The 24,052-nt window shown below is 40.4% G+C and overlaps 1 protein-coding gene across 2 annotated transcripts; it reads right to left on the bottom strand.

Annotated features, from left to right (window-relative positions):
* Positions 1-1,795: 1,795 nt before the first annotated feature.
* On the bottom strand, positions 1,796-23,574 carry LOC118115910. Of its 2 annotated transcripts, XM_035167131.2 has the most exons (5): positions 23,488-23,574; positions 7,655-7,761; positions 7,445-7,526; positions 6,449-6,787; positions 1,796-4,972 (listed from the first exon to the last, which is right to left on the bottom strand). In XM_035167131.2, exons 3-5 carry the CDS (start codon positions 7,503-7,505, stop codon positions 4,575-4,577), a joined length of 798 nt encoding a protein of 265 aa, XP_035023022.2. In that variant the 5' UTR covers positions 7,506-7,526; positions 7,655-7,761; positions 23,488-23,574; the 3' UTR covers positions 1,796-4,574. The 2 variants fall into 2 exon arrangements, with proteins under 2 accessions (XP_035023022.2, XP_047197828.1); XM_047341872.1 differs by lacking the exon at positions 23,488-23,574 and having other exon boundaries at positions 7,655-8,020.
* Positions 23,575-24,052: the final 478 nt, after the last annotated feature.

Here is a 24,052-nt window from a genome sequence, read left to right as displayed (position 1 = left end):
ATTCTCAAAGATGATTTTAAATATTTTATCACTTAACATATATATTTTTATTAAATTAAAATGTATCTTTGAATAATGTAACTTGATTAGAGAATAAAAAAACAAACACCTTGTCGGACCTTGTGCAACATCTGTCACCAACAACACTGATCACTGTGCACACAAGCTTTAGCATGGGACAATTAATCCCGAGCCGACTTCCATTTACTGTAACATTAGGTAACAGCCTCTCAGTGCTTTACATAAATCTCTGCGGTTTGTTGACAGAATCTGGCTTTTATCTCCTCCATTCATCCCTCCATCCCTCTGTCCTCTCTCCCCCTCTAACCCATCCATCCGTCCCGTATCTCTGTTTGTCGGTCAGTCAGTTTCTTATCTTGCCTCTATTGATCCGTACACCCCTCTGCCCACCCTCACCCACTCACCCCACAACCTCTCGCTCTTGTGTATGATATAACCAGATGGGGCCGCTCACCTGACCATTGACCACCAGGCTGTCAGGGTGACAATGTAAAGAGGAGATAACAGCCCTCTGGAATAATTGGCCAGACACACAAACACACGCACACACACACACACACACACACACACACACACACCACACACACACACACACACACACACACACACACACACACACACACACACACACAGATGAGGCCAGGGTGCCACAGTAAGACACCTCTCAGTTACCATGGGAACTTGACCTGAGGCCCCTATACACACACACACACACACACACACACACACACACACACACACACACACACACACACACAATGAATAGATCGACCCCCCCACAGTGTACTTTGGCCAGATTGTATGAGAAGCAAACTTCAAACATGGAGAGGTGATGTAACAGAGCAGCAGGGGACCACTTACAGAAACAAGTCTCCTGAGGAAACGGAGAGAATCCTGCTGGTCTGTTATGACAGCTAACAACTTAATTTCCTCCGAAACTAACAACACAATTTAAAGTATAAATATTACAAAGACAAATGTATACATAACAATGTGATTATTGTTTTTCTTTTCAGGCCTGAATGCTTTGGCCTGTCTGAACCCTGCAGCTATAGCCAGAAAGTCAGGAATCACTTTTTCTGAGAGAGAGTTAAGTGTGGAACTTGGTCCCTCTTGTGGTTTGAGGTGGATGTTACAGGTCTGTAGCGGCACACTGATGAAGCTGACCAGTCTCATCCCTTCATGTAGCTTTTGATCATTTGTGATCTTATCAGCAGACAGGGTTTGAGCGGTTGTCATGGAGTTGCAGATCTGAAAATTCCAAATTGCTTTTGAGAACTTCAAGAACTTGCTGTCCATTGTGTCTTAAATGGGAATCCGACATGGATCAAGTCCTTGGAGTAATCAGAAAAACAGCTTCAATTATCTTTAAATTGTGGAAATAAAATCTCAAAAGCTAAACAATGGCTACCAGACTGAACTCAACAGTTAGTGAGATTGTTTCTTTGAAATCAAGCTCAACATAGGTACAGTTCAATTTTCTTTTTTACTTTTTAGTGCAACTTAAAATCTCTTACATTACATGTTGCATCAATCTTCAAGCAAAGGTATATGGATAAATCATTTTGGATTTGGATAAATCAATCAATTTCTGTTTCTGTCCAATCTAAAAAGCTTGAACCCATCCCAGATTCAGATTTTGTCTGTGATTGCACATTTAACTTTTCCTTCTAAGATGAATCTTTCGATAATGTTGTTGATCAAGCTCTTTGTTTTTTTGACTCAGACATTATAGAAATATGGGAATACTGCACAATCATTACTCCAATTTTGTCTTTTATTTTGAAATTTTAAACGTGGAAGTTTTAGTACTCACTAAATACACTGTTATTTACATTTATTCATTTGTCAGAAGCTGTTATCTAAAATGACATAAAGCGTGGTCCAATACACAGTGGAAGCCTCAGCACATAATAACATGATTTAAGAGAGAAAACCACAATATACCTAAAAATCTTTTTATTGACACATGTTATTTATTCCTCTTTAAAGTCTTAAAACTTCCAGCAGTTATTATGTCATAGGATTTTTTTTTTGTAAACATCAGTTTCAGATAAAATAAAATCTCAAATAAAAAACAGTTGAACCTTACAAAGATTATTAATATTCAGTAAAGCCACAAAAACTATTACGCTTTAATCAAATAAAAGATCAAACTATCTTAACATGTCAACAACGTAGGAGATAAACAAACAGCTGCCTATAAAGCAAAGAGATTCTTTTGAGGCTACATTGATGAGGTAATTTAAAAAAATATATATACAGCCATTTAAAATAATGCTGTCAATCACTCAGCGTGTGAAGCATTGTTTTGTGTGACCATTTATCAAAATTGCTTTGATTATATTAAAATCTCATAAGAGAAACAATTATTACATAATAGAGGTGTTTGTGTCCGTGTGTGTGTGTGTGTGTGTGTGTGTGTGTGTGTGTGTGTGTGTGTGTGTGTGTGTGTGTGTGTGTGTGTGTGTGTGTGTGTGTGTGTGTGTGTGTGTCAGGCCCATGCCTGGATGCATCTGTGTGCACTGCAATAGTCAAGGTGACCTCTTGTTAATTCACCCAGCGGGCTCTCGGTCGCAGCCACGTCTTGCTAAAAGCTCTACCTGCCTCTGTGTAGGAGCCATTTAGTGGCCCCATTAGCAGAGAGTTGCTCTGACTTGAAAAGGCTCTCAAACGTCCCGTCTGAAGAGGGAGCACTGAGCCGTTAAACAGGCCCAGTTTTAGCCTCTGTGCTGAGTTTGTCCTCTACAGCTTCAAGCTGCACCACCGCAAGGCAGTGAGAGACAGAGGACACAGGAGACATGATATGTGTCTGTCTTCTTACCCATTTCTGCTGTAACTAGCCCACTGGTCAGATTTCACATCACATAAAAAAACTCTCAATGTACCTCCATCACACTGTGAACCGGTTTTATCAGAACTACTTTCTACAGGGGAAAAAAGTTCCGATGAAAACTGCTGATTGTTATATTTTTAGTGTCATTTCTTCACTTCATTCCCTTTAGTCGTACAGCAGCAGCCACAACTATGTTCACCAGGGGGCAGCATCCACACACAAACCTCAGAGTTCAGCTGTTTGATATTTCACACACAAAAGAGCTATCAATCTGTCAATCCTTTCCGTGTCCGGGCCGGGTGAGGTTTCCCGTGTTGCGTCAAATTAAGCCGCAGGCTCCACTCCTGGTGTTGTGTTTTTTTAAGGGAATTTACAGCAGAGCCCAACTTTTGATGTCTGCATTCTGTTTGCCAGATTTAATTTTCATCGTCACACACAGACGTCTGTGGACACGCCTGTCATCTGACGTGTTCATGTCACCCTTTCAGAAATAAGTATACCTCGTGTAAAACCTGTGGCAAGATGATTAATAGTGCTGGACTAAACTGAAAGGGTAGCCAAAAATAACTCCTCCTGTTTGCAGATCATTGAATGTGTGTGTGTGTGTGTGTGTGTGTGTGTGTGTGTGTGTGTGTGTGTGTAAAACAACAAAGGTATTTTATACAGTGTAATGATTATCGGCTCCCTTGTTATCACCTCTCTACACTTGTTTCCACAGTCACTTCAGCCAAGAGCTAACAAGAAGAAGAATTCACCCCTGGGCCCTGTGAGATGACTCACTTTACTGCTTCGCCGAGGGTATTGAAAGAAAGAGTACCTCATTGTTACTTGTTGTCTTTAAAGCAACACCATGCAACTTTTAACCTAAAAACAGAAGCTTCAGAATTAGTTTGATGGTTCACTGACAGAGAGAATGGTTCAAACCTTGTTCCCGCTCCTCACCCTGAATGTCAATTCTTGCTCTGTGTAACTTGTGTTACTTGATTTCCTGTGAGAAGTAACTGACTGATGGTCGCAATCTAAATAGTCCGAATCAGGACCAGCAAGTTCAGAAGTAATGCAGGACTGTAGATACGTTTAAAAGACTTGAAATTAATGAAAACACAGCATTTATCTCTGTTTATAGTTAGTGAGGAAACTTTTAAGATATCCATAAATCCATTATCTATACCGCTTATCTTATTGAGGGAGCTGCAGCCAATCCCAGATGACATTGGTTGAGAGGCGGGGTCTGCCCTGAACAGGTCGCCAACCTATCACAGGGCCAACATACAGAGACAAACAACCAATCAGACAATTTAGAGTCTCTAACTAACTCCGATCTGTGTGTCTTTGGACTGTGAGAGGAGGCCAGAGTACCCACAGAAAACTGGGATTCGAACCTGAAACCTTCTTGCTGTGAGGTAACAGTGCTAACTTTTAAAAATCAAGAATTGCAAACAGAGTTCGATGTATTTGTTACAGTGGCAGCTCTTCTGGATCAGGAACCATGTGGAATATCGGCCGTTATGTTGTGAGTGGGACGACACAGTCACAGTTCCAGTCAACATGAAAAGCACTTAACTGCTGGGAAATGGAACCCAACCGAATTTATCACCACATGTGGCTGCAGGTGGCGCTGTTTCTCGGTAAATGTTACATAGTGTTGCTTTAACAAATGTCAATCACCACCTCACCCTGATATTTTATCACCGTCCATGATATGGATTTACTTCCGTTATTTCAGAGCTACAGCGAGTAAGACTGAAATACACAGAAGCATCCGCATGGGTCCCAGTGATCCGACTCCATTGTTGGGTGATTGTGAATGTGATCTTGTGGTATCCATCCTCCAGACTTGGGTACTCTGTATTAAAGCACTGGCCACGTATCTCCCAGATTTGCTGCTCATCAAGGAGCAGTTGTAGGGCCCGTCTGAACATTTCCTCTCCAGGTCACTGTGGATGGTCAGCCAGCCCCCTTTCTCTACACTTTTAGTCGTGTTCTGCTTTATGGAGCCGGCTGAGAGATTGTGGGAGCCTTGAAACCAGTGCACGTCTCCGTCTGGGTGGACGCCGTCGAAGGTGCAAGAGGGGCCGTCGCTTGTTAAATCTCCCTGCACCATCCTAGCACAATCTGAGGGGAGAGCCAGAGAAGAGTCTTGAAATGCATTTGATAAACAGAAGGTTAGGGACACTTGATATTTTTATTTAGGCATGTGAAACCATTAATTACACCACATCTCACAGATCTATCAAACCTTAACAAATCCCAGGGGAGCAGTAGTGGAAAGTGCATTTATTCCTTTGCTGTGCTTAATTGTACATCGATCTTTTACTGCTTTACACTTAGTCTGCACTACATTTCAGATAAATATTCTGCTGTTCACTCCACTTCCATGATTAGACCATTATGGTTAATTTATATATTAAGATTTTACACCCTGAGTGCACGATGAGCTTTGTTTAAAATATGATGCAGGCTTAAATGCATTACACTCGCCAACTTTATTTAAAGTTCATATCTACTCAATCAGCTGTAACATTAAACTGCATTTTAATAAGTAACTCTAGCCATTTATAATGATTTGCTAGTTGTAACGAATGTCTTCATCAATGGACAATAAATTGTATTGATGCTTTATACATTAGCCATGACAAATACATTTTCCTTAATGTTCATCTTGTGTCATTTTTCTAATAAGCCATTAGTGTGCAGTTATAAATAATGAATGTGTGTGTAGTTGAAGAAGTTGTCTTCCTGATGATATAACTAGCTGAATACAAAACTAATGTCATGATGGAGTACTTTTTAAAAACTTTGATCTATAAAACATTAACATACTATATATATATTATATATTATATACACCTTACACCTCTGTACTTATAGAGAGTGGTGACAAATGGTTCTCAGCTACAGTGCATCAGTAATATTAATCTAATACAAAATGTGGCAGATTTTACTTTATATATTTAAGCACATTTGGCAAAGAAATATTGGATAACAGAAAAAAGGCAAAGGTACAAATGTATATAAATGTTTTAAGAGTGAAGGAACTACGCATCCCATAATCCATTGCAAATTATCCTTTCCAATGACTTCCATCACAGTTCAAGTTGAATTTAAAATTGTTGTTAATATAGTGTTGCAATAATTGTAGTTGGTGTCTTGTATGTTTGTCTAATGTTTCATATGGTGTTAAATATCAAAACCTGTAGCAATGCTGAATGATCCCATTGTAGCCAACATGATTTTCGTGGATGTGGTAAACATTTCCATGGTAACACCAAGCTCAACCAATCAGAGGCATTGCAGCTACACCTGAGGATTGTGGGTAGTCCAGTAATTCTTGACATCACTAATGAAATGTGTTTTTTCTGAAAACTTTATTATTGCATTTTACTTAGAGGCACTCCGTGATTTAAGTAACACTTGTTGTAAACATGATTTTTTGTTTAAAGTAAACCCCACAGGGCACCATCAAAGACACTGAATAATTCCACAGCAATTGAGGAAACCAGTCTTATTATACATTCACTCCAGCTGTTTTATAGATGTTGTAAAGATAGACTGCTGTGTGATTAAATAAGAATAAATGTGGACTCTCACCCTCTAGCTCCACAGTTGTGTATTTGTGCAGAGCTCCCTTGTTGGAGTGAAGTTTGCACCTGTAGCGCTGCGAGTTCCCGCTCTCCTGCTGTGGCTGCACTTTGTGAAAGATGAGGGACAACTGTTCTTCTTCAAACTCGCAGTGGAAGTCCCTTACTGTGTTACTGTTGTATGAAATGTTTCCTTCGCTGTTCACGGAACAAAAGGATGTCTTGCTGTGGGACCACTCCATATGTTTGATTGACAGTCCAGTAGGAGACGGGGACACTTTGCACTGTAGAGTAACCTGTTTGCCACAGTCTGTAGTAATCTGGGGACTCACACTTAGTCCCACCAGCTCTGTAGAGAATGAGACAAATATTAGTTCAATAAAGAAATAAAAATCTTGCATACAATATGATATATTAATATATTAATTTTAAAAAGTTGCGTACCTTGAATTTATTTATGATATTATTTGAATGTAAAAATTAGCATTGTCTCTGTTTGCGCTCACTTTCATTTATCTGCTGTAAAGAGGAGAACTCCCTTCACCATGGACTTTGGCCTTTGTAATCTAGCAGGCATTTAATATACTATTAATTTATATAAAAAAACTATGTGAGACACTAAAAGAAGTGGAAAAAAATCACTTTAAATAATTGTATTGAGTGTTTTAAAGATTATTCTTTACATATTTGATCTTTCTCATTATTACTCCTTGTTTTTAAAGATAAATATGACCAAAAAAAGAAAACTTTGAATCACAAAACAATACGACAAAGAAGTAAAATAAAATACATTTGAAAAAATGGGCACTTTTGAATATAAAGGTCGACAAATGGCCGAATCAAACTGTTTAAATCTGTAAAATTAAAAACTTTTTGTTCTGCACACATTTTTATTTATGTCAGATATATTATCAATGACACTGTTACATTGATACTAATATTCCACACTATTCTTCTTATCTCGCCCCCCATTCAGTTTGAATTAGTTTGAAATGGTGTCACATACCTTGAGTTGTCAAAGTGAATATAGGTAAAAGCCAGAGTACGTGTAGTGCTGTGAACTCCATTGTCAGCTCGTTGGCATTTCACTGCAGCAGGGAGAACAGTCCCATCAGAAGTGATCATGAGCAGGTTGAAACATTGGTCTGAACAGGCTGATTAACCAGCCGCATGTTTGTTGAGTCTTAAAACTCTGTTATACTTGAGTGGAACTTACCTCGGGGGAATCGATGCCTCTCTGCAGCTCTTCTCTGGTACTCGTACTCTCCTCCTCTCTCCTCCACAACAGGGCTGTTCTGTGTATTTTCTCCTTCGGACTTCGCCCTTTGTGCAGAACGTTAATGATTAGTGGGAAGGCAAGTGAACGTCAAAACTAAGGACAAGGAAGTGTTTTTGTGTGTGTGTGTGAGGGAGAGAGATGAGAGCATGCAAGAGTGACAGAAAGTGAAAGAAACGGGGAGACGGGGGCGTGAAGGCCTATTCATGAAGCTGTAGATGCTGCCACAAGAAGAGACTTGTATGACGAGCTTTGATGTGTTGCGGCTTCATTTCACTGCGTTCGGCTCTCACAGTGATTTTCGCCACGACTTTGTCACGTCTGTTAGATACTGTTCAAACTCCGTGGCAACAGCCCCAGGGGGTAGGCTTTTCATCTTTCATGTTCTGAAGACTCGCCCTCACTCAGTTTAAAGGTTTCATTGTGTCTTATTGCAAGTTCAATAGTTCATTAGACAGTTTATGGGAAGCAGTCACATAATCATGGAAGAGTGAGATAAGCGCCAGTAATGCACACAACTACTGGAAATACAGTGTTGTTTTGAACATAGCTTGTTTCAGGAGAAGTGTCGGGTGAGTGGCCAAACACTTCTGTGTGTGTGTGTGACCTTCACACACCACATTCATATCGAATTTCATTTATTTATCTGATTTATATTCCCATAAACAAAGAATTAGAGGTTCAAAATCAGCCTTTAGTTTCTGCCTCCTTCTTCCTTAAAGCCCCTCCACCTATCATGTACAAGCTTTCATTTATTAACTGTTTATAACACACTACAACCGTTATTTTAGGTTGTACATTTCTCCATTAAAGACATATTTTATAACATTACCCCTGTGTTTGACTGCATGGTTATTAAATATGTGATTGTACACCAACTTCCATGTAGAGCTTCAAGCAGGAGAAGTTTTAGCTGTTGATTAATGTATTTATAATCACACAGTAACAAACACTTACTCGTTTGTGTGCAAGTATTCCCTTTGTTTGACTGTGTTCTACTTTAGTATTAGTTGTGTTGCTTTCTGATAAAGTACATTTAACTGCAGTTATACCTTTAGTTTTATATATATATATATAAATAAACCACTCAAAAGTGTCAATGCTTTCACTCCTGCATCTGTTGGCAGATTTATGAGTCCAGTCACTGAGATTGTGTCTTCATTCATTTTTATATATATATATATATTTTTCATTTACTGCTCCACAGGAGAGAAAGTTCGTGTTTTGCCCGTCCTGTAATCCATCTTTGGTTCTGTGCACATCACACGTTCACACTCTCATATTGCAACTAGGGAAAAGCATGCTGTCAGACTCTCAGGCCTTCCCTGCCCAGAATGAAGGCAGCGTTGCAGCTTATTTACACAGTGTGTCCAGTTTTATCCTGTACTTAATTGCTGTGGGCAGCAGATTACCCATAATGCTGAGATTTATCTGTGGATTTAACATGATTTGCAATAAACCGCTGAAGTTGTTAAGTATCTGTTAAATTAAGTCCGACAGTAATTCTGCGCTAATGAGAGTCCAGTTATGTTTGAGTCCTGCTCCGGACCTGTTGCTAAGATAAGTCCTGTAGATATTGTTGCAGTAAAGTGAAAACCACAGATTATATATGATGAAAACCTCACATCTTAAAGCCTGGAAATTACTGAAATTAGATACATAAGCCCTAAAATGCAGGTTAATGGTCTAATTTCCACCAATGCAAAATATTACCCAGCTCAGTGCATGTATGATTTTTGTAGAGCAACACCCGACAGAAGCTGTGAGGTTTTAAATGACAGAAACAGAGTGTCTCCTGGAACCCGTTGGGGGATTACTGCATTACATGAGCAGTTGATCTTCCATTGCATCAGAGCCTTGAAGATTCTCGTACAAGCAGCATTCATAATTCCTGTGTATCTAATTCCAGTTGAAGACTTTTAGCTGTTAACCCAACCCCTCCCCCAAAGTACCACCAAAGCTCAGCCTCAACAAGACTTAAAGAAGCTAAGCTGCATGTGTAAGAACTCAACTAAAAAAGTTCGGTGAACATGTTGCAAGTTTCCCTCTAAAATGTCACTCGCGGCGTTTGTGCTAACTGAACAGAGGCCTCCAGGTTTTATGTGGGAACAAATAGGTTTGCATCAAGTTAAAAATGCTGCACTGAGTTAAGCTAAAAAAGAAGCAGCTGTGTTGTACAAATATACACAATTTGTTACTTTATCGCCTCACAATGATGTGCTTGGTCAACAGAGTAACACATTGGCATTGACATTAAGATTGTGTCACTGGTGCTTCTTCAGTAATAGGACAGCAAGTCCGATTTCAGACTGAAAACGGCTAGAATGACTCATAGGATAGGGAAAGACCCGAGCATATTATTTGTTTTGTATATTTGAACTCTTCCAGGCAAGTTGTGAATATCAGATGGAAGAGGCCCACAAGCACAAAAGCGTATCTAGAGCTGGGACATATAGGAGGTACAAATGGAAGGCCCATACAGGCGGGCTGCAGGGCAGTCACTACACCGGGCTCTTAGTCTCATTGGCATTAGAGGGCTGCAGGTAGAGCCACCAAGAACGTCACTGAAAAGCTGTCTATGTGGCTGTAGCTCAAGAGGGTTTAGAGACTGATCACCCCCGGCTGGGTTGGCCTCTCTGAAGATCTCAGTCCCAAAACACACTATGGGGTCTTCATCACTAAAGTTGTGTCCAAGTCGCACCAACTGGTGTGTCAAGAAACGTTTACTGTTTCATTTTCACACAGATAAGTTAGACTGCGATGGGAGCTGCTGCTGGTGTTACGGGCCTGTCAAAACCATAAGAGAAATGCTGTGTAATGCTGAGATAGTTCATTGTTCCTGTTAAGATGTTTTAATAATTCTTACCTGGGTCAGCTGTTTTACACTCTCTTTGTACACATGTCTTGTTACACTGAGCAGAGCTTGTTGGCTTTTCAAAAAACTGTCTCACGTCTAAAACCTTGTTGCTAACGAAGATTTAAGAGATTTAATAGCAATAACCTCTCGCCATAAACCAGGCAGCTCTTTATGAATTACCATTCATTTGACAGGTAAATAGACAGTATAATATTCATGCAGGACTTGTCCCAGACAACAGGCCAAAGAATCCTAAACACAGAAGGGATTTCACTCAGAAAAACCATCGTGTCAGTTCTCAGCTCTGCCCAGTGTTTCTAGGTCAGGCTAACAGTCAGGTTCTGTTGGTTCTCCCCACTCCTACTGCCACACCTTAAGCTCACTTGCACTTTGACCGTTCCCTTCCTTTCTTAACTGTAATCTCAACAACTTGGCGTTGACAGCTGTCTCTCCAGTTAAACCTAGAGGAGCAAAGCTTGCTGAGCAGGTCTATTAAACGCACCCTAAGCTGAGCTTTACCTCTCACTTTTCTCTTTCCTTTGTCCTTTCAACCATCCTACGTGCTCTGGTTCCAGCCACCAGTGGCATGGTGGTATTGCTTAGTGTAGCTATTAGTGATGACTCATGACATCCCCAAAAAACAAAAAAAAGATTTAGTCATTGAAACCTGCTTCTCCTGAGAAAGCCTGATTCTCTGTTGAAGAGGCAAAACAGTTTGAGCAAAAAAAAATGAATTTCTTTGTTGGAGTGGCTGCGTGCACGTAGCAAGAGACTCGCCGCTCAAATAAAATTGAGCCAATTTTTCCAAACTGTCACAGGGGCTTCTCAGTGGATCTCTGCAGGGAGGTGATTGTAGGCTGTAACTGTAGTGTGGTTTTATGAGGTACAAAAGCCTGAAGAGGATGGATACACACAGCTTTCTGATCCTTGTCACACTGGGTTTTTAGATATTGTGAACAATTTTATTTATTTGCTTTGTATTTAGAAATCTATTATTTCGAAAGTTCCTGATCACCAGGGACATGTCGGGTTAGATCCTGGTTGGCAACATATGTTTTCAAAGATGAACAAGACGGCTCCTCAAAAGTGAAGCCAAAACGTCTTGATTGCCATCTGGTGGTTGGCTGAAGAACATGTCACAAAATCCCATCTCCTTCATGTTAGCGGATGGGACACGGACCAAACTAAAAAGTCAAGCTAATCATCAAATTAATCAAAGATGGTTTCTGTCATTTAGATAGTCCCTATCACACTCATTATGGCAAATTCATCACATGCCCAAATCTTCCAGTATTCTTATTTAAATTAGTTATTTGATGCAATAAACAAGGTGAAACATAATGATCGACTGTTGAGACTGGCTCACCGCTGGTCAAGTGCGTTTATGTGCAGGACCTTTGCCATGATGGCTCCATTCTCTCACCGCTTCTGTGCAGACTCTGTGTTCGCATCTGGAATATCTTGGCTTTAATTCTGGATTGTGGGAGGAAGTGGAGATGTGGAGTTCATCTTGTGCTGTGAGTATTTGGTTTTGTTGTGAGTATTTGCAGTGTATTTTCTGAATTCTGCACATCTGTTGTCAAAGTGATGGAGACATTTTCTCCATGTGCATGTGCTGTGTCTATCTGCATGTGTTTTCTTAAGATACAGTCCGCTGAGATCTCAGGGCCATTGACAGTACCACAGTTTGTGGGGATATTTGATCCAGACATACTTTCATTTAATGGCAAACATCCTTTATTAGATATATACATCCACGAGCAAATCTTTGAATATGCTTCTTCTTGGATGTTTTTAGAGTTGACATGGTCAAAGCAATTTGCCTGAATGCATCAGTAACATACACAGGGAATAAAGGGAGTTTTTCCACACCTGACCTTGACATGAGCAGTACTGAAAGACTCTGCTATCGGCCAGTTATTGACATGAAACCAGTACCATTCAGATACTTTTAATACAGAGGTGTTGTGCAAATGGAAAGAATGTGACCCAACAGCAAACACAGTCACTCGGTTAAATCAACAAACATCACAATCGGAGAGAAAGATACGATTCAGAACACCTGAGACTGTCAAGGTGACAGATAAATCCTTAATGTATACCAACAACCACAGACATGAATATGCTGATGATCATTCAAAACTTTAAACACTAACTTATGATCTGAAACTCAAAAAAGACATAATTACCTCTTAACATGGCATCCAACTTCATGATAGTACACAAACTGGACGATAGAGATCGTGTTGTCCTCGTCTCAGTATTCACAGTTCTATGGTGTTTATAATTCCAGTCTACCCATGAGTATGGTTGGATACTATTCACATTGAAACAGTTCTGGTACAAGGAACCAATGGTACTCTTTTCAGTACTCTGCTCTGAACTTCACCTCCCAAAGTAAAATCTGTATTGAAAAAACAGCTACAGGAAGCAGTGTGCTCCTTTAGTTGTTTGAGAGCCGCCATTAAATCATAAGAAATAGAAAATACCAACCAAGTACAAGCTAACCAAAAGTGAACAAGAATGTTTTTTCCAGCCATATCTTCCGAGTGGCGAGTTATTACCTGAAGATGTCAGTGAAGGAGTGCTGCTAATGTACTAATGGCACTTTTAAGCTATCGAATATGAGGTTCAGCTTTTATCAATATTTTGTGTAGTTTGCGTGGGCTCTCCATAGATTGTACTTACTCTCTCACCCAGATGATTTAAGTTGCTCTGTTAACAATTCATTCAACGTCAATTGGTGCCTGGTTGTACCGACGTAATTAAGTTGGTACCCTTAAAAGTACAAAGTTTAGAACCCAATCTTACCCATGAGCTTGAACTCCAGACTGGAAACTGTTATGTTTGCTCAGCCATCCTCAGATCTCACCAGTACATGTGACACGACCTGCCTTCCACAAAACCCCTGTCTCCGTCCTGTGTTTGAGCCCTCAAACTCTGAGGACGTCTCCATCATACACAATCATCAATCACTTTTATGAGCTGACCTGGAAGCTTCGCTGCACTCATAAAACCACCACCCAACCCAATCTCCCCCTATAAAGACTACTATCACAGTTAATGTCGGTTGGAAGGTTTATTGGAGGGCGCACCACGAGAGCACTCACGAAGGGGAAGAAGTGTCCTGATGGGTTGAGTGAAGATGTGCACATTTTAGAACTGAACAGAAAAGACAGTTTAATTTAGGATCCAGTAAAGATAGAACGTCTGACCCAGAAGCTGCATTCATGTCTTGTGTTATACAATGAGATCGGAAACAAGAAATCCCTTGAATAACTGTCTGTTGGCTGAACTCGCACATCCCACATCTGGTAATAAATAGGAATATGCATCCGTCAGCATATTGAGCAGGCACAGGCCCTGGCAGACTCTACAGGGTCCTGTCATGTTGTGCATCCTAAACATTTGTTTACAAGCTAAAGTTAGTGAGAGTTGAGATGAGAACAGTAAAGTAAAACACAAACCCGAGTTTAATAAATGAGATTACAGCAGGTTACAAGGCTTTTTCTGTTTTGCTTTTTTTTACACAGTTTTTCATTTGCATAAATAGTTAAACATATTCGGGATCAATTTACTAAAAATATTTTATAATACAATCATTTTTATATGAATGATATGATGATGAATAATACCATTTTTGTCTAAGCCCAGTGTGTACTGTATGTGGCTTGCAATGAGACTGTAAATAAAGATAGATGACAGCACGGCTCCCAAAAGTGAGGCCAAAGCATCTCAATGGCCACCTGGTGGCTGGCTGCAGTATAGGTCATAAATCACGCCTCCTCTATGTTAGTGGGATGTCACATGGGACATGGAACAAACTAAAAAGTTAAAGTACATGTCAATATTTCATCATTCGTCATTTTAGGGATATCTTATCACACTGATGTTTGTCCAAGTGTTTATTTTCTGGTAAATTTGGTTTTAATTAGTTATCTGATTCTATAAAAACAGGGAGAAAGACTGACTCGCAGCTGTGCATATTAAGGCTCAAAATTATGTATTTGGCATTCGTGTCTGGGATATTTTGGAAGTCTGTGGTGCCACCCAGTAGACAAATTGGATCTTTCATTTTCCTTCTTTTTTTCATTGTATCTTTAATGTCTTTTAAGCTTCTGTGAAGAAAAACAGATCTGATGTTATGAATGATTCATTGTGCCCTCCCTAGCGCTTCATCCTGACAGTCATAAATGACCTTTTCAATGAAAAAGAGCAAAAACTCTTCACTGGTGACAGAAAATGTAGATAGGAAAGGTTAAAGCTGAAAAGAACAAAAAAAAAAAGAATGTCCGTTACATTTAAGCCCATTCCAAATGAGCGCACCAGTAGTGATGTGTTTTTCATCAATCAGCAAGTTAGCCAAATCTGAAAAGGGGAGTTACCATATAGCGACAGAGACACAGTTGGCTACAGCAGCTTCGAGTATGATAAGTTCACTGCCTCCTTTAAACACAGGATTTCTGAAAGAATTGTTCCTCCCGTATTTCATAATTTCACATCATACTCCTCAGTGACTAAATATACTTATTGGTACGTGCAAAACAATTTAAGAAAGAGGAGGATTAAAGGGATAGTTAACCCCCCCCAAAAAAATCATTCATTCATTTTTGGAGTTTCAGGGGTAAACAACATTGCAGCCAAAACAATTGAAGTAGCTGGTGACCACTTCTTCAAATGTGAAAAAACAACCGAAAAAAACAACAAAATACATAAAAGTGTGCGGAATCCCAGACATTCAAATTCGACTCGAAACAGCGCCATGTTTTTAGCCTAAATGTCGGCTGTTATCCTCAGCCCATGACCTCACTCACGTTTGCACGCACACAAGCTCGTGCCTCTATGCTCTTGCCCAAGGGGCACATGATGATAGTCGCGCTAGCTGCAGTTACTGCTGCATTAACTGCAGCTAGCGCAAGTTCTCGCTGATGTCGTCACATGCTTTTGTGGACTCAAACACTTCTTCCACTCCTCCATCGGCATAGTGGGGAGTGGATAATGAGTGAATTTAAGATTTTCAGTGAACTATTACTTTAAGGGTTGATGTTGTCTTACTGCTCACAAAGAGGTTAGCATTTGTAAAATATTTGGAGTCAGTGATGCAGATATTACATTTACTATTACATTGTATAAATTTCTGTTTACGAGATTTGTGTAATTAGTGTCACGGCCAGAAGGGGTAGAAAAAAGTTGCCCACTGCAGGGCGAGTGGCAAATTATTTGAAAGCTCAACACTTTTGTGTTTTTGATTTGAAACTGCTATTCATCAACACATGTCACGTTCCAGTGGGAGAATCCACAGCAGCCCTCAGATCAATGAAAAACCTTTTGACATTTTTCAGCCATAAATGACTATAATTGGTCGACTCTGTGGGATCATTTGATTTTAAAGGTCACTCCACTTAGCATGTTTGAAAAGACTCAACATCACACTGATGTACACAAAACTGTACACTGCAGCTACCACATGAACATTAGGATCACTGTGCTTTACCATCTGTGGCCTCATGCTGCATCCATCTCATTGTAATCTACAGGCTGTTACAGGCTTCAAAAGGATGCAGCTGAATAGTCTTGACTGTGGTGCAGCTGCCTGCTGCAGCTGGCTGGAACAAGACTTTGAGGGATTTGACAATGGAAAGGAAAAACCATTCTGGGATGAAGTTTTGTTGTTACAGACATAAAAGATGTATGACACCTACAACACAACAGATTGGTGTTGTGCCATGAGGATCTCTAATTGCTTTATTTCTCATATTTGTGCCGTCTTATTGTTCGTTTTTCTGTCACCCAAAGAGCCTCAAATTCACAAATCTATTTATGGTTCTATACAAATAAAGTTTGAGATAGAATCATACTCAGGGGAGCGCGATTCTCTGCCAAGGTCCACCAATCAAGCTGCACCCGATTCCCGACACTCCCCTAAACATGCATGTTTTTTCATTAAGGTCCATGAAATATTCTCTGGCACGTCAGTGAAAAAGATGAAAAACTTTTTATTCCACAATGTTAAACAAAGTGGGAACAAAATCCCAGATCCGCTCCCTGATCTGGAATCACACTCAAATTGAATGGGTTCCTCCCTGACCCATATCGCACCCTTCCACCACATGTTGTGTTCATTTGTAGATAAATAATTTATTAAATTATGTTTTACTAGCATTGTCACTGTTTCTGCATGTGATTCACAGATTCATCAAATCCAAGCTGTTGTTCTTGACCAGCTCAACATTATCTACACCATAATTCTCCCTAATCCCTGAAGGAACAACCATCTCAGGGATCCTTGTTATCTTTTGTGTGGACTGTAAATGGGTGGCATGTAATATTCAGACACATTTCCCTCGCCTCCTGCAAAGCTCAGTGGTCTTGTTGGCAGCTTTGATGTGGGACACGTTTACATTTGGGGGAGCGGTTATCAGTCTGAGACCAGCTCCAAGGAGATCAGAGACATGTTTTTTGCGGAATCGGGAAGCTAATCTGGCTCACAGCATACACAGGGTAGCTGGCCTACCTTCTTAGCAAATGCTTGGCCGCGCTCGAAGTTGATGCCGATGTTTGCTCTTTCAGAGGATTAGCCTCTTCTGTTTGCTTGCACTTTGCAGTTGCTGATGTGTTATTGCAGCATTACGTGGCCCAAACATATCCTTTATTTTGGCTCGACTCCCAGATGAGATTCCGGCTTCTAAAGGTGTTTTATGATCGGATGCCTCAGTGAAAAAGATGACCTCGTGTGTGATTAACAACTCTGAGACAGCCACTTCACACAGAAGTGCTTATAGACATGCTGCTTTCAGTGGCATTGATTTAGAGAAGGTGTATTCCTTAATTGCAAAAAGGGAATGATTATGGTAATCATAATGAGAGCACACAGGGATCTATATGCATTCCATTCCCATGTCTGATGGAGATATTAGTTTTCATTTAATAATAATGCTGCACAGATGTCCACATGCTGCTGCTTACACTGCGGCTCCTTTAATTGAGCTTTAGCACCTCACCTTGAATTGGGGAAGGTGAGTGTGCATCAGTGTTGCTGCAAAATCCCAAACAAAGGATGAACCGAGAGGAAGAACTATATCGTAAAAAGAGTCCCGCCAGTAGCTCTCTGAGGCTGTTCAATTTGTTCTAACCCTAACCCCATGTTAAGAGATTTACAAAGACACAATTAATAATAGTAATAACACTACAGATAGTTTTAAGCAAAAGTATTTAATCCTAAAGCACAGCATCGAACTAATTACCTTTTTGTTAAATAATAAGGGAAAATAAGGCAATCAGGCCAAATATTTGCGACTGTATATAAAGATGGACGACATGACGGCTCCCTAAAAGTTAAGCCACGAGGTGGCTGGCTGCAGTGTCAGTCTTAAATCCCGCCTCCTCCGTGTTAATGGACGGAACATGGACCAAACTAAAAAGTTAGCTTAATGTTAAATAAATGTTTCTCAAAATTGGCTTCCATCATGTTTGGTTGTTGTAATTACACTGATGTTTGTTAAAGTGTTAAGTTTTCATGTAAGTTCTGGTTTTAATCAGTTATTGATGCTATAAAAATGGGGTAAAACGTCATGATTGACAGCTGAGAGTAACTCGCGATTGGTCGCTCGCAACTGTGCAGACTCTGGCTCCACCTGTGCAAGATGACGGAGTTCGTATCTGGGATAATTTAGCTTTATTACTAGACAGGGAGAGGAAGTGGATATGCATTGCCCATCTTAATATTCAGTCTGTATATTGAGTGAGATCCATCCTCTGATATTCACATCTCCAGTGCCCAACACCTGTAAAACAATTCATTACATTTCATTTAGCTGACACTTTTATCCAAAGCGACTTCCAATAAGTGCATTCAACCATGAGGGTACAAACCCAGAACAACAGCAATGCAGCAGTGACACTGCAACACTGAAGTAAACCACAGGGAGGTAATACTTCACGTTGTTACTTCACTGAGGCCTGTGCAAAGGGAAATAACATGCTTATGTTCTGGAATACAAACTAAATAGACTCTGGTGTTTAGTTCAGTGGCAGCTTCACACACACACACACGCACACGCACACGCACACGCACACGCACACGCACACGCACACGCACACTCCTCCAGTCTGTAAAACCTTAACTACATAGAAAAGGAAACCTCCTTCCTCTTCTATCCCTTCCTCTCCCATTGTTAAGGTTGATGGAATGAAGTGTTTGTGTTAACCATAAGGGGGCCATCCCTCTTCACGCTCCCTCAAATTGTCCCCTGGCATTACATTTCCAGCCCAAACTCTGTGTACAATTATCAGACGCTCTGCCTCATATAGGTGTTCTCACCTCCCCCGTGGCTGCTCAGCTTAGGCCCATCCATCTCTGAATTGACTATATTTAGACATATAGGACCGGCCTTGCTGCTGATGGGATTCATGGCCGGTGTGTATTAGCCTTCTAGCCTCCCCTGGGCACTCATCCGCTGTGATTTAGTGGAGCTGAGAACCATGAATTTCAGTCAGGCACTTGAGGAGAAGCATCTGCGATTTATGCTTTTGTTTACAGGGTGCTGTGGGGACCTTAATTTGGCAGTGATGAGAGGGCGAGAGTGTGTGTTGTCTACAATAAATGTGTGTGTATGTGTGTGTGTCTGCATGCAAGTGTGTCTGATTTCTGATAAATGATAAAAGTGCACGAGGGGAGAAGGAAGAAACTGAACTATGTGTTTATTTTTGACTTTTCCCAAGTTAGACAACAGAAGATTCTCAGGGGAGCAGAGCATCCCAGATGGGTTCCACATGTTTATGTATTTCACAGGTAAGATGCAGTGTTAAGCAGAGGGAAGTTGGGAACCAAAGCCCGCATGGAACCGGCAGTGTTTTTATTCACCTGCAGGATACACCATCTCCAGTGTAAATTTACTATGCAGTATTCTGAAATGCAATGAACTCAGGATAATCTGCTGAAATTATTCACAGGGGTTGTATGTAAAAAAGCAAGTGTCCGAGTCAGTTGCTGCAGACATTCTCTGGAGTTTTTTCCTGCCAGCTTCCAGTAAAAACTCTGGATGATTTCCAAATGAGCCTGTTTGAGAATACAGCTGGAGATCATCCAGAGGTCTCACCAGGGACAAGTCGGGGTGTTGTTGACGTTGCTAACATGTGACAGACGCAGAGCTGAAGAAACAGAAAAGGAAAAACTCCAAATATATCAGGATGAGTAAGAGCTGCCATACACAAAGAAGATGCAGACAAAGATGTCAAAGACAAAGAGTTTTTGTTGGTACTATCTGATGTCAGTGTTGATCTCTGCAGCGGAATTTATACATTAAGTACTGCATGCCGTGCCACCCCCGCCCGCTCAAACACTTCGATTTCTGTGTTGTCGTGAACGCGCCTGACCGGAGAATCTCCTGCTGCTTTGTTCATATGTGAAACTCTAGAGAAAGGAGTCTGGAGAAGGAGTTTATGTCTGAACAGCTCTAGTTACAGCCATCACCATCAATTTGATAAACTCACCATTCATCACTGAATGCAACCCATAAAGGTATCAGCCTAAATGTCATTCAGCAAAGGATTGCTCCTAACAGAGTGCCGGTCAGATCGTTAGCATCCGCTGATGCCCCCTTTAAAGGAATTACCCTTCATAAATGATACCCCTGTCCATTAGTGCATAAAATGAGCTGTTTGAGTGCTGATGGAAATGGCCTCTATCAGCGCTCCCACACCTCTACAACCCAGCCGCTGAGGATAATTACACGGGGCACTAAGGAAGTGTCATCCATTATCTTTGCCTTATAGGTCAGCAACACACCCCCAAAAAAACTCCACCAAGAAACACGTCAATAATATATTCCTGCAACAACAATCCTGGTGACTTTAAAGTGTTGAGTGGTGACCTTGTCGGAGATGAGACGGGTTTCCGCCTGAGGGAGGGCGGTGGGAGCAAAACGTGAGAAGGAGGCAAAGAGGCGTGAGAGAAAAAAACCTGTAAGCATGTGACGACCTCTGCCAGGGCTTGTGTGTTGTGCTGACGTTATTTTTTGTGTGTGCGCGTGTGTGCTCGTGCGTGCGTGTCTAATATTTTTTCTGAAGGTTCCTGGTTGCGTAGAGCTGGAAGCCATCAGGGAAGTTCATGGAGGCAGCTGGTCACTGCCTCCCAATACATGATTAAAGACTTGCTCATCCTGGCATTCAGTGGACTCCCTCCTCTCTCGCACCAAACTGTGTTCTGTTTAAGAGTTGGGATTTTTGATTTATTAATTTAGCATTTCTTTTTGTTCGCCTGTCTCTGTCTTCCTTCTTCTTATTCTTCTTCTCTGCTCTGTTTATTGGCGGGTGGCAACCAATGTCAAGGTGCAAAATAACCGATGTGAAAGGGGCTTTGGTTCACTGTATATACCAACGGACCAAAGTTTTATCTGAACAAAAAGAGGTGGTCTCAGTTCGGACCAAACTGAACCATGGTTTGGTTCATTGGCAGTGTGAAAGCACTTTTTTTTTACAGTTTGTACTTTTGGACCAGTTGTAGGAAGTTAAGACAACATTAAACAATAGAGGGGACAAAAGGAGTAGAAGTGGCTGGCAGGATTGCTAAGACCATAATCACATTACAATGAATTAAATTCATCTGTACATTTTCTCAGTTAAAACCAAAAGACTATTTCCTTTTTTTCTTATTCCAAAAGTTGGCCAATAAAACAGCCGAATCGACAACACGGCATCATCAGACGCACCCCTGTCTACTAACCAATCAATGTCAAGTAAAGGTCATGCAGGTGATGATGACACAACGTTTGTATGTCATATAAAAGTCTTTAGTGTTCTCCCTAAATAACAATATGATACCAAAACTAAGTGGATCAAATGTAATAAGGACGTGAACGTTGAGTCACACCTTGATCCAGACCGTCAGGTATGAACACCTTGGCTTAATTAAAATCATTTTTGTTCAATAAATATTAACATTAACTTAAATATATTAAATATACTATAATATACTCAAATAATTTGCTGTTCTTCCTTTGCTCTATTTGCATTGCCAGACGAAAACAAAGCAAGTATTAGTCAATAACTTTCGCTTTGGATCCTGCATGTGTGTCATGTACTGTATGATACCATTGTTCTTGAAGACTGATTGTGGGAAGAGGGGCGTCAGGTTTCCATCACATTTCTTCCATTTCTTCCCGGCCAGAGTCTGATGAAACTGGCAGGGAAATATTTTCCTAACTTGACAAAATGCCTAAAGTGTGTGCACTCTTTATACGAACATTCATTTCGAACATCAAAGTCTGAAAATTAATCTAGTGGTTCTGCTCCCCACTGACTTTTACATCTTTGTCCGACAGCCTCGGCAGAAAGCAGCAGGGCTTTGCTGCTGTCGGAGCACGGCTTGTCTTGAACAGAGCTCTGATCAAGGTGATGGTCAAAATCAATAAAAGCTTGACAAGAGAGATTGCCAAAGGCTTGCTGGGTCACATCAGTCACCTGAAATTACTAAAGCAACAGGAAAAATGGCTGCAGAGCTGACGCGGGAAATGCCAGAAAGTTTGGCACATGATTTCAGACAAAGTAGGACGAGCGTAGAGGTAAACACAGGCAGGAAATGTCATTGGGTCACACACCTTTTACCCTTTTCTTCTAGGAAACCACAGAGGAAGTTGACAATTGGGCCTGCACGTGTTGTATGAGCGAGGAAACACAGACTGGACTAGAATAGAATCAGATTTACTTGTTCTTGCTCTTTTTTATAATGCAGCTTCAAAGCAGCTCTGTTTAAGTAGTCAGATGTATTATGTAAATGGTCCTTACGAGGATGCCTCATAGAATTATCACTTGCCTAAGTAGTAATTAATTCTAAGTTCAAAAATTTTAAAAGCTTGTTTGATACATTGAATATTGTTAGTTTTAAAATGTCTGAAGAAAGGCTGCTTTTAGACAACACAATTTAAAGTTAATTAAATTGCTATAGTGTTTAGTTGCTAAATTATTTATTTCTTTATAACTCTTCTGCTGGTGTTTCTATTGTTACTGTCCCCTGTGCTGCTGTTACAAGGCAAATGTCCCCATAGTGGGACAAATAACAGATTCTTATCTTTTCTGATCTTATCTTATCTGACAGTATTAGCAGCAGTAATACCTTCAGTTTTGTATTCATCATTTTTTTATGGAACAAAGATGTTATCTGGAAGCTTCCCGTCAATGAGGAACAATCGTGTTTACATTTGAGAAGAGGAAGACTGGAAGGCGAGAGCTTCCTGTTTCTACACTGAAGCACTATGCTTCCTACAGTTTGCTCCTATATTTTAGGAACATTGTCATTTTGCCTGAGAGAACTTCCAGCAGCTTCTCTTCCCGAAACTCCTCTTGTTACCTTTCTAAAGAAAATTGGACCAAGCCTTGGACCAAATACAAGCTTCAAATTACACTGGAAAGTTTGCCGTGCTGAGGCTGTCAATTTAGGGCAAGTCTGCTATATTACTTTGGTGTCAAGGGAGTTGCTCCGTGGCCGTTTGGCCCAAAACAAAATCATCAGAAATGTAATTTTAATCCAGTTGAGAAAGTTCTCTTGCAGGGCTCCAGGCCTTGATAAGCGTTTGCCAGCATAAGTTTTGAGGAGAGCTTGTCCCCACCGTTGAAAGACTTGAAACTAAATAACACATCAATAACAAATGCCAGCTTCACTCTCAGTTTTTAACATCTGCAGGAAGATGTGATTACTTCCTGTTATTTTGTAGAAATGAGTCGTATAATTAAATAATTTTCTTCTTAAGATTTCTAATCTCTTCTCCTGGATTTTTAATACATGCTGAGGAAAATTGGGTTTTCACGCTGTGAAGTCACACACTTAAAAACATCCCAAATAAAGCTGCTTTCATCCTTAAAGTTGTATCTGCTACACTGACAAACAGATTGATAATTACAAAAGCAATTTTCCTCTTACCTCTTTCCTTTTCTCGTGGATGGCGGTTGAATGTCTTCTTTTCAGCTCATGTCTCTCCTGGACTAATCCACTTTCACTACTCCACCGCTGCAATCTGCAAAGAGGCATCAGTAATGAGCTGCTGAGTCACTTCCTTTAGTGCAACATATCCTCTCTGAGATACCTTGACTTCCTATCTTTAGTGTATTCACTGGTGTCAAACACAATAGTCTTCCTTCCCTCCTTCCTTCTGCTGCAGTTAAGTGCATGTGTGTAGCATGTGGTTTTCCTATTTGTTCAGTCTAATGTGTGTTATAAATTTGCTCCTGTTTGTTCATCCTAATTATAAAATGACAGCTGTTATCAGATTTCTCTTTGTTTTTGTATTTTTACCAAACTTGTGTGATGGTTGAATTACATGCTTCAAATGCAGTAAATGATGTAGTGGTTCCCAAAATGATGAAGACTCTTGAAATTCAAGCCAATTTAAATATGAACTCTGTGGTTCTTAAAGTTGACATGTTGATATTTATCCCCCACCTCATGTTCTCTGAGTTCATTAAACAGTTGTCAGATATGATCTATG

The sequence above is a fragment of the Hippoglossus stenolepis genome, chromosome 2 (assembly GCF_022539355.2).
Source record: "Hippoglossus stenolepis isolate QCI-W04-F060 chromosome 2, HSTE1.2, whole genome shotgun sequence".
Classification (NCBI taxonomy): domain Eukaryota; kingdom Metazoa; phylum Chordata; class Actinopteri; order Pleuronectiformes; family Pleuronectidae; genus Hippoglossus; species Hippoglossus stenolepis.
The sequence above is the reverse complement of the archived record's forward strand: the minus strand, read 5'-3'. Positions and strand labels throughout refer to the sequence as shown.

Bases quoted from the DNA above. Each gene is read 5' to 3' on its own strand.
- LOC118115910 (XM_035167131.2), bottom strand. From the start codon at position 7,505: ATGGAGTTCACAGCACTACACGTACTCTGGCTTTTACCTATATTCACT. The intron at 6,788-7,444 runs GTATGTGACACC...CATTCTCTACAG, and splicing joins ATTCACTTTGACAACTCAAG to AGCTGGTGGGACTAAGTGTG. The intron at 4,973-6,448 runs GTGAGAGTCCAC...CTCTCCCCTCAG, and splicing joins CACAACTGTGGAGCTAGAGG to ATTGTGCTAGGATGGTGCAG.